The sequence below is a fragment of the Pelodiscus sinensis genome, chromosome 3 (genome assembly GCF_049634645.1).
Source record: "Pelodiscus sinensis isolate JC-2024 chromosome 3, ASM4963464v1, whole genome shotgun sequence".
In the NCBI taxonomy this organism is placed as follows: domain Eukaryota; kingdom Metazoa; phylum Chordata; order Testudines; family Trionychidae; genus Pelodiscus; species Pelodiscus sinensis.
In genome coordinates this window covers 161,591,238-161,610,542 of record NC_134713.1, presented here as the reverse complement: position 1 = coordinate 161,610,542, position 19,305 = coordinate 161,591,238, and the positions used below count along the sequence as shown (strand labels likewise).

General features: G+C 45.8%; 1 protein-coding gene across 5 annotated transcripts in view; it reads right to left on the bottom strand.

Annotated features, from left to right (window-relative positions):
* The window catches only part of LOC102444426 (uncharacterized), an 82,955-nt gene that overhangs the window by 42,531 nt on the left and 21,119 nt on the right, over positions 1–19,305 (bottom strand). For all 5 annotated transcript variants that reach the window (XM_075925380.1, XM_075925382.1, XM_075925381.1 and 2 more), the window contains one exon: positions 16,918–17,408. In XM_075925380.1, the coding sequence (XP_075781495.1) occupies positions 16,918–17,408 (491 nt within the window). The remainder of the gene's footprint in view (positions 1–16,917; positions 17,409–19,305) is intronic.

Here is a 19,305-nt window from a genome sequence, read left to right as displayed (position 1 = left end):
TTCAGGACTTGCTATTCTGCTGCCTCACACTCCATCTGTCTTTCAGCGTATGTATGTATACTGGATTCTCCTGGGACTCTGCCATAGTCTCCCAGCACTGTTTGGATTGGGTCACATTTTACATCCACTTTGCTCCATTCTAAAGCACTACAGTTGACGGAGAACCAGGTCAACAGGCAATAGCTACTGCAGGAAGAGGAGTGAGAACTCTTCCCCATACCTACAAACACACTTCAACCCATACAGGACTGAGCTACAGCAATTATCCTTATCCATGGCTGTTGGCACATACCAACAGCTTCCAGTCACACCATTCTAAGCTTCTTATGGCAAGAGATCCAGCTGGCCTTTCTTGAGCCTATGCCTACCTCTTTTTGCCTAACTGCAGCCTTTGCATTAGAGATTTCAGTGTGCCTCATTACAGGCAAGTTCATTCCTAGCACTTGGACTGAAACAAGCAGCTGCCTTAGAGATGCATGTGCCACCCAGATGCATTGCAGCATGTGCTGGTGCTTATAACACTGTATCTGCTTTTAGTAGTAGTGAGATTTGTACTAGCACTTGGATCTTCCCTTTAATTTTTCTCATGCAGAACTTAGGCCCCTCCCATGTTAATGAAATAGTAACTTTCTAGAGCCTGGTGGACTAGGTTGTCCAATACACTGGAAATAAGCCAAAAGTTTGGACCTGGAGCCAAACTCTGGACAAGCTGGGAGCCAAGATTTTGACTCAGTCCATAACATTCAAAATACAGGTGCAAATCTGAACGTTGTAAGCTGTGTTCTTGCCTTTCTGGTTAACAACATTAGGATAACAAAAGGCATGAGGTTATTTTATATATATTACTCACACGCTAACCCAGCATTGCTCAGGTCCTTAACTCATTTTGTTGGGGGAGGAAAAAGGGGAAAATAAAAGGAAAATGTACATGCTTTATTTAAATGATTGTATTTTTCAAAAATAGTGTTCTTTTTATGAAGTTAATTTTTATTTTGGATTTCTTAAAGAGATTAACAATTAAATGGAAAACATTTTTAAATGGGAATTCATCAAGTGTATTTTTTTGTTTCATCCCTATAAACTCTTACCATTTGCCATGGTTTAACAAAAAAAGGGCTATAGTCAATGGGGTTTGCAATAACATTTTCTTCTAGTTTCCAAATTTTATGCACTGATTTAGCTATGCCAAAACAGAGCACTACTCCAAATATATCCATCTTTAAGGTTTATTCAGAAGCAATATTGCATGTTCAACCTATTTTTCTGGCTCATATTGATTCAGTCTCTTTCAACATTCGCTGCTTTCAGTTATGTCAATTTTTAGGACTGTGCTTGATTTGGTGAGTCTGTCTCTTTTCTGTTTGGTTTTATGAGAAGCAATCCCATTCCAGGCTCATCTTGTTTTCTTGGACCTACCAAACCCCTTACCTTGCTTTAAGTTAGGAGAAGAAGCTGTACACCAAATTTGGTTGTTGTAGCTCTTACCATTTGGGAGGAATTCTTGGACAGACAGACAGACAAACTCTCTCAAATATATAGTAGAATAGAATTTTTTAAAAACAACCCCTCATGCCAGACATACCTCTGTATTTTAATACAAATTACTGGGATCCAGAAGTCTGGAGGGCAAATGAACCCATGTCTGAATTGCATGGAGAGTTCTGGCTGCAAATTGAGCAACGTGTGTAAGTTTCAAAATTGCTAACGCCTACTGCTTTCTTCTCTCTCTCCCCCAGCGATCCTACCACATAACCAGCAGCTGCAGTGGGAGGAAAAGAACCTAGTGTTTTGCAATCTCTTGTGGTTTATAGTTTCACCTATCTTTGAGGTCTCCCTGTAGAATGTTCAGAGCACCTACCTGTAGATGGAGAGCTTGCAAAATGCACTGAGCAGAGGGGAAGGATTATGGCAACATAAAATGCCTTTCAGGTGCCCCATACTGGATGACTCCATTAGATATTCCAGAAAGAACACTATGGCAATGAGCAAAACAGGAGACAAGACATAGGCATACTTATGAGGATCCTGTATAATCACTGCCTTGATCAGTGAACAATGTATTCCCCTGAAAGTATTTTCCATGATGGCACCAATTCCACCCTTGACAACTAGACGCACACACACCCCCCTCCAGAAAGCATTACAAAAAGAGACAAGAGTGTTAAAGGTGTGATTCAGGGAACGATGAGGACCCTGATTAAACTGAAAGAATGTTTTAAAAACCCTTTCCACATGGTGTCTTTGTGTTATAAACTAAAACCTAACTGCAACCATCATAATATCACAGTGACATGTCAGGCAATGAATACTGAACAAAGCACTCTAGCTTTGCCTTGGAGGTTTGCATTAAGATCCATTGACCATACCCTTTTATCAGCTAGCTGGGCAAAGTGTGTCCTTTTTCTCTACACTAGCGCATGCATTTTGTTTCTTTCCCTGGTACAGAGTGACATGAGACTCCTCAGTGATAAAGGCTGAAACATGCTTTCCATTATACTCCCTGATCTCCGACAGCATCACCAAACCATCCTGCCTGCAATGTCACAAGCATGAATCTACAGCAGCACAGAATTTTTCTATCCAGGAAAATTGGGCAAGATATTTTAATGCAATGCAACAGCAGGGGGAGGGGAAGCGAAAATCAGAGGTGCTCTCACTTTGTGGACATTTCCAAAGCGCAGGCTCAGTTGTGGAACTTTGTGGACATTTCCAATTAATATAAGCTTCAGAAATGATATACTAACCTGCCAAAGGCTTCCTGATCACCACATTAGCCCTATGCACCATTAAGCCAAAGTCTGCAAGAGCATCTGGAAAATGTACAAGGGGATTTCTACCCTACAAAGCTTGCAAACTCTGCAGGAAAAGTCAAAGGGCATGCCCACACTAAGAAAAGTGTGTTTTTACAACAAGATAGCTAATGTGTTATAAAATCCTCATGTAGGCAGTACAAGCTGTAGTTTTACCTTCATGTACCGAGGCAACCAGGGTTCACCTTAACCAGCTACAAAGAGGTAAAACTATGGGTGGACCTGGCTACACTAGGATTTTATAACGTTAACTGTCTTGTTGTAACAAATACCTTCTTTCCTGGTGTAAATATGGCCATAGATTTTACAACACAAGCTATAGGATTCCTACTACCCATAGGGGAACTCCAGGTTTTACAAGCTCATTCCTACATGATACCACTTGGCATTAGAAATAGGCATGAAGGGTAGACTGAGTGGAAGATCTCCTGACACTACTCTCCCATTTTTATTTTTTTCACTTCCTGTTAGCCAACAGAAATTCTACATTTTCCCCAGTGTGTGTCTTTAAAATTACAGTGTGCTTATGAGTTTTCCTTCAAACCACTGACCTTTCTTCACACTAACTTCAGCTCAACAAAGGCCTGTGTGTCTGGGAATCGAGCCCGGGTAAGATTTTCAAAGGCATTCCGCATTAGCCTAACTCTGTTCCCATTAACTCCATGGGGACCAGAGTTAGACCAATACTCAGCACTTTAAAAATCACAGTCTAGTGATTCAAACACAAAGGTCCCAGGCCTGCATGCAAACCACACACTGATTTCAAAAGGTGCAAAAAAGGGAAGAGGGGCCCACAAAAGTGCAGTTTTGTAACTTTTAGAGTCTCCTTTGAACCCACAAGAGATGGGCTACTCAGAGTTAAGGCAGAAAAATCTAAGTTAGGAACTCAACCCATGCTAGGACAGCTGTGCTAATAACAGCGGGGCTGCACAGACTCCCAAAGCCAAAGCTTTTCCAAAAGATTATTTCCTAAGGTATCAATTCCAGTTACAGGCCCAATAGCACAGCCAGTTCCTGCCCATCAAACCGGAACGACAGACTCTCAAACTTGGCACAGGCAAGCTCTGTAATAAACTTCCACTTTAATTCTGTCATGGCACAAGTGGAGTGCAAAAACCTGGCCTTAACTGCTAATCCCATATCATCATGAGACCATCCTGTTTCTACCGCTTCCAAATCCATGCTGCACCTTTGCCCCACTCCATCCTTTCCCTGCTCTTCTTGCACCCAGATCTTTCCATGGAGAGATTACATGATCCAAGCGTATCTGTGCCATGCCTCATTGCAGAAGTATTTGGTGCTGCACTTAAGTGCAGAAGGGTGCATGTAAAATGACTAGAGCAAACACATCTCTAAAGGCTCTACTCCCACATCTGTATAATCTTGGGCCAGTCACTTACAGCCAAGGGTGCTTGGCAGCCTGCTGCTGCTCCTCTGTTGAAAGTCCAGCTGCTGAGTCAGGTACCCAAATGGGGGAGCCAGGCTCTTGCAAACCTGGCCCTTAACCTCTATGCTTCAATTTCTCCATCAGTATGACGGAGATGTACCCTGCTCACAGGGGGGGTCGTGAGGCTTCATTAATGAGTGTAAAGTGCTCTGCAACCCTCAGATGCATGCCAAACTGCAACGTCATATCACTGACACTAGTGGACGATCCATACTACATAGAGAAGAGCTGAGCATGTGCTAGCATCACTGCCTCCTGCATTGCCCAAACACCTCCTGGTCCTCAGTCGCCACTTTGGGCCTCTGGCCTTTCAGTGAAGTTTAGTGCCTGGAAACAGAGACTGATTTGCCCACCCAACAAATACAGCCAGGGCAGCAACAGCATAGGGAGGAGCTGCCCGCCCTCTCCCCGGCACGCAGTGCAGTGAGGAGCCTGCAGAAAACAGGTGGTATTTGCATCACAATGAAGCACCCACCCTAGCGTGAGTTGGGCCTGGCTGACAAATAGTCCATTCAGAATCCCAGCGGTCTCCCTAGCTCTGATGTGCCAGGGAAAATGTCGGTGGGACAAGCCTCCCTGCCCTGTTTCTAACCAAGAGCTACAGTGCAGAGGTCAGACTCCCTCTGTACAGTCCCAAGCAGCATCTGCCAACTGGACCAGCAGGAAAGTACAAACAGCCAAACTTTTCAATCGGCCAGGCCCTCAGAGCCAGCTGGGACGAGTCAGCGCCAGAGAAAGCCGGCATTGTCCTCCCAGGCTGTGTCGAAAGAAGGCCTTTGGGAAATCCTCTGTGGAAAGAAAGCGCCCAGCTCTCTGAAAGCAAAGCAATGGGGGAATCCCAGCAGACTGATACGCCCAAGGAGCCAGCCTTATGTCTATGCATTGAAAGTTGCTCATTCTTCCTCTCCTTTGTGACTTGAGTGCCTTTTGGTCAGTCCAGCCCTTGATTTACAGCCCCACCCCACCACCGGACAGGAACCTGTCTGGCCTGCACACAGCCTGCCAGTCCAGCATGGACGATTCCAGACACTGGCAGGCGAGTGCCAAGCAGCACTTTGTGGCAATATGAGTGACAAAGACACTAAGGTTCAAACCCAAACACCTTCCTACCCATAAAGGTTCCCCAAGAGCCTCTTGGCGAGCAGCATGTCTTTTTGCTCAGGGGCAAAGTCACTTGCCAGTTACCAGGTAGGCCAGGCCACTTCTCGCAATTTAGGCAAATCCACCCCATCCCATAGTTTTGTTTCCTAGAGGCTCCTATGAATCTCAGTTCTGGCCCAGCCATAGCCCCTGGGAGCGCTCCAGACATTGCCCTGTGCAGGATGAGCTCTGAAGTATCCATGCCAATGTGCCTGTCAGATCTCCTTTCCCTCTGGCCTGTGGCCAGAGCACCAGTCTTAGTGTAAGGCCTGCTTACCAGCCGTTAGGGCTCAGAGACAAAGGACGGCAGCAGGACTGGGAAGATTTCCAGCCTGCCTGCCAATCTCAATTAAAAGCCAGTAACTTCAACTTCAGGCTCCCCATGTGGTGCCCCAATACCGAGTGCTATCACTGTCCCTTTGAGGATCCAGACACACCCAAGATGGCTTCTTCTCATGGTCCTCAGGGGGCCCCTTCTGGGTGTCCATTCGCTTCAGCTCACTCTCCCCCACCCCACGGACATCCGATTCCCTTCCATTCTCACCAGCAGCAAGAGGACAGAACAAGACGCTTTGGGACCTGCTAATGCCACCCATGAAGCAGCTGGAAGGGGTCACTGCCTTTCTCCAGAGAGTGAATTTATTACTGTTGCGGGGCTCCTGTGCTAGGGAAGGAGACACCAAGGCTATTAATCCAACTGTAACCTGGTGCGTGGTATGTGACACTAGCTCTCTGACGCATGCCCCTTTGGCAGTTGTAGTCAACAGACACACCCAATCCCATCTTCAGTTGAGAACCAAAGCAGGAACTCATGAAGGCAGCAGCTCCAGATACTCCCAGAAGAGACAAGACTTGAATTTACTGCTGCTAGCTGGAAGCAGCAGGATGGTGTGAAGGCAGCATGGAGCCAAGAATAGCTATAGCCACCGTACAGTTCTCTCAGCTGCCCAAGCTCACCCGGATGGAGAGGACAGAGAAGACTGCTGCACTGCCAGTTCCTTGGGGAGAACAAGATCAAAGCCCAGCTGTTTTAACACAAGACACACCAATCCAGAGATTCACCCATCCATCCTCCTTCAGCCTCTTTCTACTGCATGTATGACAAAGGCAGCTCTTCATTTGCTCAAGTCAGACCAGGAGCTATGCCAGAAGGGAGCCACAGAGGGGACAGTGACAGACATGAGCAGGCACAGCCATGGAACTGCAGATCAGGACTGAGGTGCGCTGGTAGAGTTCGTAGAATCCGAAGATTTTCTGGAAGAGACCTTAGAAGGTCATCAAGTCCATGGAGCTCTGAAGTATCCATGCCAATGTGCCTGTCAGATCTCCTTTCCCTCTGGCCTGTGGCCAGAGCACCAGTCTTAGTGTTAAGGCCTGCTTACTACTGCATGTATGACAAAGGCAGGACCAATCCCAATCCCAAAGTAGGACCAATCCCAACTAAATCAATCCAGCCAGGGCTTTGTCAAGCCGAGACTTAAAATCCTCTAGGGATGGAGACTCCACCACCTCCCTATGCAACTCATTCCAGTGCTTCGCCACCTTCCTAGTCAAATAGTTTTTCCTAATATCCAACCTAGACCTCTCCCACTGTAACTTGAGACCATTGCTCCTTGTTCTGCCATCCATCACTACTGTGAACAGCCTCTCTCCATCCTCTCTGGAGTTGGGGAGAGGTCAAGGGCTGGAGTAACAGGAGAGGCTAGAAGGCCAGAATTGGGGTTCATCAGCAACGCGGCTATAAGGAAATGGAATAGCAGCGGCTGCTGCAGTCAGCACTGAGGGGCAAGAGCCAGGCTGAATGGGGGCCGGGAACTGGAAGAGCAGAGTGCTTACAACTCCAGATTACTGATCTGCATGAAGGGATGGGGCAGGATGTGCTGCTGATTAGAGCAGTGGCAGAAGCGACTAAGTCACCAAGGCAGAGCTACACCAAAGAAGCGGTGGTGCCCCATGCTCAGAGGCAGCTTTGTGGACCCAAGCGAGCTCCTGCTACTCCAGACGCATGTTTGAGCTCGAGCTGAGGAGCAGCTCTCCTCCTACTCAGATTCAACCAACCCTGCTGCCAATGCACAAGAACATCCACTGGCGTGTGTCTTTGCACCAATCACACCTCCCCGGCATTAGACAATGCCGGCCATCCACAGGGCCCAATGGAAGAGACAAAGATACCTGCTGGCTGGCAGAGTTATAATTGCCTTCTCAGAGGCAGGGTGGGGAGCTCGCACCCTCCCCACTTCCCAGCACCTGGGCGTTCACATGCCACGCCTCCCTCCTCACCCTGCTATCTGCCTGCACTGTCTCGATAAGTGTTTTCATCAGAGAACCAGATACCACCTCTGAGGGCACAGAGCCAAAGAGTCTCTCCAACAGACATTGGACCAAGAGACCAGAACAGCCGCCATCTTCCTGCCTCCTCCCGGGAAACAGAAGCAGGGAGTGAGAGAAAGAGAATGAGAAGGGTCTGCCATTCCTCAGCGGCAGTGAGCATGGTAACATCTGATTCCTTCTGTGCCACAGGGCTATAGATCTTTGCGGGCTTGACAGATCGGATGAGATAATAAATCTTGTCAGTACAAAACTGCTACAGCCGTCGGATTGCTTCACAGCCATCAAACTGTGCTACACCCCCCACTACCCCCACCCCCCCCCCCCCCCCCCCACACACACACACCCTTCTGCAAAGTTCTGACCCCCTGGCTGTACCTGGCAGATCATCCCAAAATGCTGGCTGGAGGATGGAGAGGAGAGCGGCAGGAGATTCCCCCATTGTGATAGAGCGGAACTGCAAAATGCCATTAGCAGGAGTAATCCAGGATTTCACAACTGCAGAGGGTTACGAAAACCAGGAATTAGGACACCATTGGTGCACTGGGGAATCAGGCTGTTGTCGTTATTTCTTCAACCAGGGAGCAAAGCAGCACTTAGAAATTGTGGGTCTTAGCTGCTGTTGTCTCAAACTCCAGTGCCTATCATTACGCCACTTGGTCAACGGCTTGATTTTCAGAGCCAATGAGTGACTACAACTTCCACTGAAACAGCAGCAGCAAGGGTAAGCTTCCATATATTTTTGAGACCAGAAAGGCCCACTGTGCTCATCTAGTCCAAATGCCTGCAAAACTCAGGCCAGGGAATTTCATGATGGACAGCCCAGGAGATTTAACTCTGCCATGTAACCTCAAAGCAGGACAGCATAAAGTAGCACCAACTCTGGCGTCTGTTTTACAGGCTCCATCAAGCAGCAGTTAAAGGGCACCAAAGAGCCAGCAGATCAGAGGCATAAACAGACTAAGCAATTATGTGAGACCAGATCCTGAGTAGCTCAAGGGAGTCCCTATTAGCTTTCTGAACAGGTTGCACCTCTCTAGTCCCAAGCTCTCTGGTCCACCAACATCCATGGTCCGGCATGATTTTAGCTAGCCAAATGTCCCCTTATCATGGGTGCGGCCAAGTTTCCCACAGTCCCATAAAGTTTGTTTGCAGCCACCAGTCCTGGCTCTCAGTGTTCCGGGCTGTTATTTAGCTCTAATTTACCCCTAAATGTCTTCTAAGAGCCCAGTGAGCAGTGGGAGTGCTGGTAATACTGTTAGACAGTATTGACCTCCCATGGTCCAGCAAATTACCTGGTTTAGTGCCGCCAGGTACCCACGGTGCTAGGTTAGAGAGGTTCAACCTATAGTATGTGCTGAGGGGGCACAAAAATATTCCTGCTTAGGGCTAGCATGGCCTCATCAGCAGGTGGGAGTAATTTTCAGTCATTAAAAACCCTGGCCTTGCCTCAGACTGGTGATCTAGAGGTGAAAAAGGCTCTAGAGCCTTCTCTGTCCACAGCCACTTTTCCTGTCTCCATTTACCAGACCAGGGCAAGCTCCAGTCACCTTGAGGATTAGTAAATCACCACCAGTCAAGCAGTTCCCCCCTTCACTGAATGCAGGGAAATCAGCTGCACCTTTACAACTCAGCTTACAGAGACTCTGTGCTAAATCTGTGACCAATTCCCGTCACACTGGGGCAGACACACACAATACTGACCAGTAAAAGGGCCTGGTGAACATTCAGTGCTGCCCCATGTGCCAGGTTCATTCCACCTGACATGCCAGAATTCATCAGCAGTATTAAAAACAGTACTGCGACCCGCAGCCATGCAGAAGCCAGAGCCAAGGTGCTAAGGGGTGTTTTGTGGATAAGGCCAGAGGAGAAGATTGTCTGTGCCATGTAGCAGATATTTCTTAGATTCTTGCTCCTTGCATCCGAGGATTGCAACGCACTTTGCAAATAGGAATGAATTCCACCCCTAATCATGCAGTTAGATATTTTACTCTTTTACATATGAAGAAACTGAGGCACAGAGGTGCAGGGACTTGCCCAGAGTTTGGGAGTGCCAAACATAACTGCACCCATCCCCTGAGGCCAGCAGCGGCCCCAGCCTTACTGGGACATGCACAAGCCTCATTGAAATGCATGCGGCTGGCAAGGACGCTGCCTGAGAACAATGATCAAGCGGCAGCTGGGGCAGACTATTCACTGGAGCCATGTGTGCCTGTGCACATCAAGCCATTTCAGCTCAATTAAAAGGAAGAAGGGAAAAAGATTTTCTGGGCTACAGTTTTTTTTAATCCTTTGCCGTAGCACAGAAAGAGTTTACTGAGAACACCATGCCAGCTCCCCGCGAGACAGGCTGTGTGGCAACCAGGCGTGGCAGAGAATGGGGCTGCCACTTATCCAGACTCACTGCTGTGGCACAGTGACGCACCATCACACTGTGATGTAATACTGGGAAAGGATGGCCGGGCACATGTCCAGAATGTTTTTCTTTTAAAACTCCACCTCTTTAGTGCTAGTGAAAGATGGGGGCCTGAGAGGCCAAGACAGAGTTCTCTGGACATCCCTAGGGCCGATATAGTGTGGGGAACAACAGGGCAACCTTTACCCTACACTGCATCCCAGAAAAGTGACTTAGTCCTGGCCCTGGGGGACCATACCTCCAGATGGGAGTGGGCAACAGACTCGAATGTCCATTATTTGTATTATTGTAGCATCTAGGAGCTCCGCCAGCATGGCCCAGGATCCTGTTGTGCTAGACATTATCTAAACACAGAAAAAAAAGACAATCCCCACCTCAGAGCTTAGTCAACTAGTCCTTGGCCTATCTTCAGAGACTGCTGGGGAGCAGATCAGTTGTGTCAATTTCTTTGGACAAAGGAACAATACCAAAACTTACCATCTCATTTCACAGAGACCTAAGAGACTATCTGGATCCATTTTGTGTCACTATTCAACCAAGACTGTGTCTGACACAGAAGTGAAGGACTCAGCATCCTACCTCTGCCCCTAACCCACGCAGTCCTCCCTCCATCAAAACAAACAGGCACCTTCTTGCGCACCGCCACATTTTTGCTCCCTGCTTGTCTGAGTTCTTTCTGCCAACGTCCAGCCTCCACTGCTGGCCATGCACTCAATGCAACCGAGGGACAGTAAGCCAAATTATCTTCCTCCTTGCATCAAACTAAAGTATTATGCAGCTATATTCTGCTGGCTCAATTTCTATTAGTGAAGATAGAGTGAGGCAGAAGGAACAGCTTGATGCTCAAAGCTGAGGTGGTGTCTCCAACTCCTGGGCATTTTTATTCATTTCTAGTACACTAGTATCCAGTGACCAAGGCTTCACTGCACCAAGTACACAACAAGAGTCTCTGCCCTGAAGAGTGTATGATCTGAAAGCTTAAGACAAGGAAAGGCCTTTTAGTTTGTTTCCATAGGGGATGGGGAATGGAGGCACTGGGGAATTAAGTGACTTGCCCAAGGTCAAACAGGAAGTTGTGGCAGAGCAGGATCTGAAATCAGATCTCTTAAGTTCCGTTCAAGTGTCAATCACAAGATCATTGATGTAGCTGAAGCAAAGAGAATCTAAAATAACTGAGGGAGACTAAGGCCTTGTCTATACGTAAAGGTCAGGTCAACATTGCTACAGCACTCAGGGACATGAAAAAACAACAAACAACAACTCTTAGGTCAACATAGCTAGACTGCTCAACAGTGTAGACACAGTTGGGCTGACAGAAGAATGCTTTCATCAGTTTAAGTCAGTGGGGTATAACCTGCAGCCTGCACGCTGCACAATGCCGATCAGTGTTATCCACTGATTGGCCACAAGACAATTTATATACACTGAGCGTTCATAGGCACAGCCCCTGCAGCTCCCACTGGCCGTGGTTCACTGTTCCTAGCCAATGAGAGCTGTGGGAAGCAGTGTGGGCCACAGAGACATGCTGGCCGCAGTTTCCTGCACTCCTATGGGCTGGGAACAGTGAACTGCAGCCACTGGTAGCTGCAGGGAGCAGTATTTGTGGATGCTCAACATAAAGTGTGTCTTGTGGCCTGCCAGAGGATAACCCTGATGGGCCACATGCAGCTCAGAGGCCTCATCTTGCCCAACACCTATCTACGTACTGCCACTCAGGCAGACAGAGTTCCTACAGTGATGGACAATCCCTTTCTGTTGCTGTAGGTAGTGTCCACAAAATGACAGTGGCATAGCTATGGTGTCACAGCTGAGCATAATGTCACATCTGTAGTGTAGACATGGCCTCAACAGTCTAGTTAATCATGCTACTGCTAGACTGATTTTTCAATGGTACTTTCAGACTACTACTCATAACCCGCTGAATTTGGGTCTGTCCTGCAGAACTGGGCATGAGTAGCAACCAAGGAGGACATAAATCAGAGGCCAGACTGCCCGTTTGGACTGTGATCAAGAAACTCTAAGTCTGAAAGTGTTTAGTTAGTATATGTACAATATTTGTAAAAATAAAATTGCAAATAAATTCAAAATTGTTTCCATTTCTCAGGACTTAGAATAAAAAAAGGGTTAATCCCCCCCTCCCCTACACACACACACACACACACACACACACACACACACACACACACACACAGAATTTTTTAAATCTAAACTAAGACTGAAATTTTTCATTCAACAAAAACTGGATTTCTGAAAATGGAAGTGTCAACATTCTCAATCAAAATTTCTTTGAAAAAGAATCACAACAAATTTTAAATGCCAACTTTCAAAATGTCTTTTATAAAAAAAAATAAAAGACACACAGAACCACCAAACACAACCCTTTTTGTTCAAAATAACTCCAGCCTTCTCTTCTTTTCCAGTTCTCTCCATCCCAGTTGGAAGCAGGAAGCACCAGGATGCAGGAAGTACCAGGAAGAAGCCCATTTCTACAAGATTCCCCAGCTCAACTTCATGAAAAAACTCAGCAGTCTGGGAAGCTAAACTGAAGGAGCTGCCAACCCTTTTGAAGTACATCCTTTGCCAACACGTAATCATGGTGCGCTGCACAGGGATCTTGGGAAAAACCAATTCACACCTCTGTCTCTGAAATTAAAGATGTGTGTCAGGTGCCAAGGAAGGTTCCCAGGACTTCCTGCCATAGTCACCACACTCCCAAAACTGATGCATTTTGCTGAGCTGAGCATCGGGTCTTATTTTTTCCTATCTCTATGCAGAGCCCAGATCAGTGCTCTTCGCACAGCTAAAACTTCTGTAGACACTGGGTGGATGTTTTGGGTGCACCAAGAGTACAAAATCAGGCCCTTTCAATGTTCTGTCATCAATTGCTCTTTGAGCAGGAGAGAGAAGCGGGTGCATGGGGACAGTATGCAGAAATCACGAGGCTGGGCATTATGCATTCACAGAGCACATGATGCCAGCCGTGATGAGGAGGGACAGCTATTGTACTGGGGCAATAAAGTCTTGGAGACAATGGAAAAAAGGGATATTTTGTTTTAAGAAACAGAACAAATTTGATCTCGCTCTTAGTGAGACCCTCACACAAGTCAAAAAGGGGCCTTGTTAACAAAGGCTAAATGTAGTGCACCAAGCTAAAACACCGAACAGGACAAGTCAGTGTTAGAGGCCTGAAGGCAGGAAATTCAGAATTAAAATAAGAGGCTCTGTCCTTAACCTACTGCTCTCTACCGGGGTCACCAGATGTCTGGAGGCATGTGACACCCATTTTCCACCTAGTGGGATTTTAAAACATGACACTGCATCAGCACAGGAAGAAAAGCAAATAATAAGGTGAGAGTTGAAATACTTAACACTGGAATAATCTTATAGCAAAAGACACTGACGGAATAGACCAGCCAACCCTACCAGAAGCAGGACATGTATTCAGCCCATCAGTACCAAGTTTATTTATACTCAGTAAAAGTCAGCGCAAGGTCCAGTGGTGATTTATGTGTCTTGATTGTGCTCAGACGCAACATTGTGAGAACAGGAGGAATGCCATTTAAGTTAATAGTTACACCCGAGTAAATCCTGTATTAGTCAGCAAAGTAATAGACTCAAAAGTCCAAGAAGTTTAGAAAGGGATCCAACATTGTTTGACTTACAGAACCTGCATTTATTCATACAAATCAGACTTGAAATAATACTGGGCTACCAACACTTCCTACCTCTGACGAACTGAATGTTGTGGGTCAACCTGAGACCTGAAGATAGTAAATATAACTCCACTGAAGTCAATTTGAATCTGACTGTCACCTAAAAAGGCATGGGAATTTCCCTTACATCCCTCAGTGAAGATCAGTGCAAACAATTTATGTAACTTCTCTGTGATAGCCTTGTCTTCCTTAAGTGCTCCTTCAGAATCTTAATCATCCAGTGGCTCCACGGATTGTTTAGCAGGCTACCTGCTTCTGATGTACTTAAAACTATTTTGCTAAGTTTTGGAGTTTTCTGTTAGTTACAATGGGATGAACTGGCTGCTTAATGGATGGAAATCAGAACTGCTCAACTGTGTCTCAGTCAATAAAGCTAATGGAGCCTTCACCTCAGACAGGAAGTCCGAGTGAGCCATGGATCTAAAGTTCTAGAAAGAAGGGAAAGAGGGATGGTGTGCTAATGCAACTGAGGGTAGCCTCACATGAAATCAAGCAATGTATGGAGTTACTAACCCTACTCCAGCAGCAACCAGGCCTCCATTTACCCTCTGCTTGCAATGCTTCCTTCTCATAAGTCATAAGAACAGAAAAACAGCCAAACTAGGTCAGACCAATGGTCCATCTAATCTAGTATCTTGTCTTCCAACAGTAAATGCCAGGTGCTTTAAAGGGAATAAACAGAACAGGGCAATCATCAAGACATCTATCACCTGTCATACACCCGGAGCATCTGACAGTCAGAGACTTAGGGACATCCAGAGCAAGGGGTTGCATTCCTTACCACGTTGGCTAATAGCCATTGATGACCCTCTCCTCTATTAAAGTAATTATTTTTTGAATCCTATTATAGTTTTGGCCTTCACAAAATCCCTGGCAACATCCCCAGCAACAAGTTCCACAGGTTGACTGTACATTGTGTGAAGCAGTACTTTCTTTTGTTCATTTTAAGCCTGTTGCCTATTAATTTTACAGCTTGAACCTCGGCTCTTGCCTTATGTGAATGGGGTAAATAAAACTTCTTTATTCACTTTCTCCATGCCAATCATGATGTTACTGACCTTTATCACATCCCTCCTTGGTCATCTCTTTTCTAAGCTGAATAGACCTAGTCTTAAATCTCTCCTGATACGAAAATTGTTTCATATCCTTAATCATGTTTGTTGCCCTTCTCAGTGCCTTTGCCATATCCTTTTTGAGAGGAGGCAAACAGTATTCCAAGTGTGGGTCTACCATGGATTTATATAGTGGCATTATATTTACTTTCTTGTTATCTATCCCTTTTCCAATGGTTCTGAACAGTCTTAACTTTTTTTTGTCTACAACTGCCTACTGAGCAAATGTTTTCAAAGAACTATCCATGATGACTCCTACATTTTTCCTAACGGTAACAGATAATTTAGACCCCATCATTTTGTATGCCTACTTGGGATCATATTTTCTAACGTACATTACTTTGCATTTATCAGCATGGAATTTCATCTACCATTTTGTTGCCCAGTCACCCAGTTTTGTAACTCTTCCGAGTCTGCTTTGGACTTGCCTATTGAGTAATTTTGCACCATCTGCAAAACTGTGTCACCTCACTCTTTGCCTCTTTTTCTAGATCATTTATGAATATGTTGGAAAACACTGGTCCCAACATAGATCCCTGGGAGAAACCATTACTTACCTCTCTCCATTCTGAAAACTAACCATTTATTCCTACCCATCGTTTCCTGTCTTTCAACCAGTCACCAATCCATCACAGGCCCTTCCCTCTTGTCCTATGATTGCTTACTTTGCATAAAAGCCTTCAGTGAGAGACCTTGTCAAAGGTTTTTTGAAAGTCCTACTATGCTATAACCAACTTGATCACCCTTGTCCACATGTTTGTTGACCCCCTCAGAGAATTCTAATAGACTTGTGAGGCATGAATTCCCTTTACAAAAGCCTGTTACTCTGCCCCCCCCCCCCCCCCCAACAAATCATGTTCATCTAAGTGTCCAATAATTGTGCTTTTCATTGTAGTTTCAACCAATTAGCCTGGTACAGAAGTAAGACTTATCAGCCTGTAATTGCCAGGATTGCCTCTGGAGCCCTTTTTTAAAAATTGGCATCACAATAGCTATCCTCCAGGCAGCTGGTACAGAAGCTGATTTAAGTGACAAGTTACTTGTCACAGTAGTTCTTCAATTTCATATTTCAGTTTGTTCAGAACTCTTGGGTGAATATTATCTGGTCCTGGTGATACTGCTGTTTGTAACTTTGTTCCCCCCCAAAAAGAAAAAAAAAAATCTATTGACAACTTAATCTGAATCAGTTCCTCAGTTTTCTCACCCAAAAAGATGATTTCAGTATAGAAATCTCCTTTACATCTTTGCAATGAAAAACAATGCAAAGAATTTATTTAACTTCTTTGCAAAGGTCTTGTCTTCCTTAAGTGCTCCTTTAGCATCTTAATCATCCAGTGGCTCCACTCGTCGTTTGGCAGGCTTCCTGCTTCTGATGCACTGAAAACAATGTTTGCTTAGTTTTTTAATCTATTGCTAGTTGCTCTGCAAATTCTTTCTTGGCCTGCCTAATATTTTTTTACGCTTGACCTGCCAAAGTTTATATTCCTTTATATTTTCCTCAGTACGGTCTGAGTTCTAATTTTTAAAGGATGCCTTTTCGCCTCTAATCACTTCTTTTACTCTTTTGTTTAGCCACAGTGGCACTTTTTTGTCCTTTTATTATTCTTTTTAATTCAGGGTATACTGTTTATTTGAGCCTCTATTATGGTGGGGTTTTTTTTTTAAAACATTCCCATGCAGCTAGCAGGCATTTCACTTTTGTGACTGTTTCTTTTAATTTCCAATTAACTAGCCTCCTCATTTTTGTGTAGTTCCTCTTTTTGAAGTTAAATGCTGTGGGGTAGGGGGGAAGGAAGGGGTTGCTAAGTGTTCTCCCCCACAAGAATGCTTCATTTAATTATATGCTATTACCGAGCAATTCTACTAGAATCTCCACTTGGGCCAGACCCTTGTGCTCTATTTAGGACTAAATCAAGAATTGCAGACTTTTCTGTATGAAGTTGAACCTTACCTGCTGCATTTTTTCCAGGTCAAGGCTGGGTCTGCTGACTTTGTCCCCGTAGCCTTGCCGGTGTCTCTTACAAGGCATGACTTGCTCAAAGCCAGCTCCTACACTTGTGAAGATCAGAGGCCTGGAGGCTGGGTTCCGCACCAGAGGCTGGAGTCTCTTAGGAGGGGAGGCACTGAACAGCACTGGGCTAGGGCTAGCATGCAGACCATCGGCTTGTTCCACCACAGGCCGGAAGGACATGCCACACAAGTTCTTCACTTCCTCGTCACTGGAGGAGGTGTTGTTGCTGTCACCACAGCAGGAAAGCCGGCTGACCTGTGACCACTTGCGCTTCTCGGTGGCAAACTCTCGGTTGATGCGCTCCAATTCCTCTTCAGAGCTGTGGCGATCCAGGCTGGCATGGAAAAGGGCACGGACTTTACAGCATTGATTCTCCTGGTTCTGGAGCTGGTTGGTTGCAAGAGGGGTCAATGTGCAATTCCGTCTTCTCTCTGAGGGAAGGAGAGAAACATGAGTGGTAGGACATGTCTAAATCACACCCGATATACAATAGGACCTATTAGCTTCTGATCTTGCCTCTTTGCTCCTCCAAATAAGTCCTTCGGTTGTTCATTAGCATACTGCTGGAATGCCACATCCTCAAGCTTGATCACTGGACATCAGCCTGAGAGCCACCAACTGAACACCGACTGTACAGCAAGTACACTGATACACCGGTTATTTCAGCACCTGAATCTAATACAAAGCAGGATACCTGTGTAATGTGCTGGTTTTGTGCATGTGAGCAAGGGGGTGACGTTGCCTTCTAGCAGTTGACGCATTGAGACAATACAAGACTTACAAGCATTGTTCTTTAAAGTAGCTCTCTTGTGACTCTGATGGTAGAGGCATGTGTTTTTGAGCTACCTGTGCATTACCAGCTCCCTCCAATTATTAAAATTGCTGACTACTTCATTAAAAGATCTCACTTTTCATTTGCTTAAAACTTCATCAGTTTTAACCATTTGTGCTGAAATTCTCCATGCCAGGCATCGACCTGAGGCTCACATTACTCTGCTGTCAGCAAATATCTGTGAAACCCAGTGGGAATGGTCCCTGTAACCTGAGTGCTTGGGCAGTACTCAGAAGAGATTCAAATGGAACCCCGATGATTAGCAGAGCACCCACAGCATGTTTCTACCAGTGGTGCTCATCCATTCATGCCTTGGTGCACATAAAATGTATTCTGCACACAGATGGAAAAAATTAGAGGGGACACTGCCCATGTGTCTCATCCTCCCCGCCCTTGCCTTTTAATACTAATTCACAAAGAAGGTGGCAACCTGCTACCACTATCCATTACGTTATTAGCCCAAGTGGCAGTAGTCTCACTGGTGGATCTAAAGGTGCCACATGGGTGTCAATATGATGCCACATGATAGAATTTGTTATTTTCAGGTTTTTTAGAGAAAAAAACCCCAATGAAATGACACACTCAAAACCTACTAAATTAAAAGAACCATATTAAGGGTTGTGAAGTCAAGCACTGAACAGTCAGGAAGTGCCAGAAGTAAGGTTGCCTCGGCTTCTTTAAGTTGTCCCCCTTGGAGTATGCTTTACAAGATGATGCTACGTGAGTGAGCGTACACTCATTTTTCCACAGGACCCTGCCTCATTCAGTGCACAGGATGGACAATGCTCTGGGGAGGAACTATGGTTGTGTAGTGGAAGAGGAGACTGTGGCCTGGACAACTCCTGTTTCCTATGTGGCATGTAAGAGTGGCTAAAACTCACTCGCACACACACAGATGACTAGAGCTTGAGGCAGGAGATTATGCAAAGAGAAAGTGGGAACTCATGATGAAGGCACTAAGAAGCCAGTTCTGTAGGGCAGCATTCATCCCTGCTATTCCCAGAGCTCAGATATCAATGAGGGGCAACCCAGGCTAGTGAGTAGGCTGCATGAGTGGCCCTCCATCTCAGTGGGCTGCACGACTGTCATAACCAAGACAGTCTGCTGGGATAGGCTAGTTTTGCTAACTGTACTTGCATTCCTAGAAACAGCAGAGTGGGCTGACTGAACGGTAGCAGCACTTTGGATGCAGAGGGAGCACACAGGTCTCCTAGTCAATGTTGTGCGCAATTAGTACGCGCTTCACCTGTTCTTGCTTTACATGCGTGTCACTTCTGTAATACCAGTGAGAAAAAAACTACGTAGATGAAAACCAACAGACTCTGGCAACCTTGTGCATGGGCAACGGTGAACAAAATGTCTCGTGGGACACACATAGAACCCCGTGTCTGGCATGTGGCCCTTGGGCTGAAAGTTGCCCACCACTCGTACATGATACGGGTATATTAGTTAAACCACACTTTTCACCGGTGCCTATGAATTGTGTGTGCCTCACT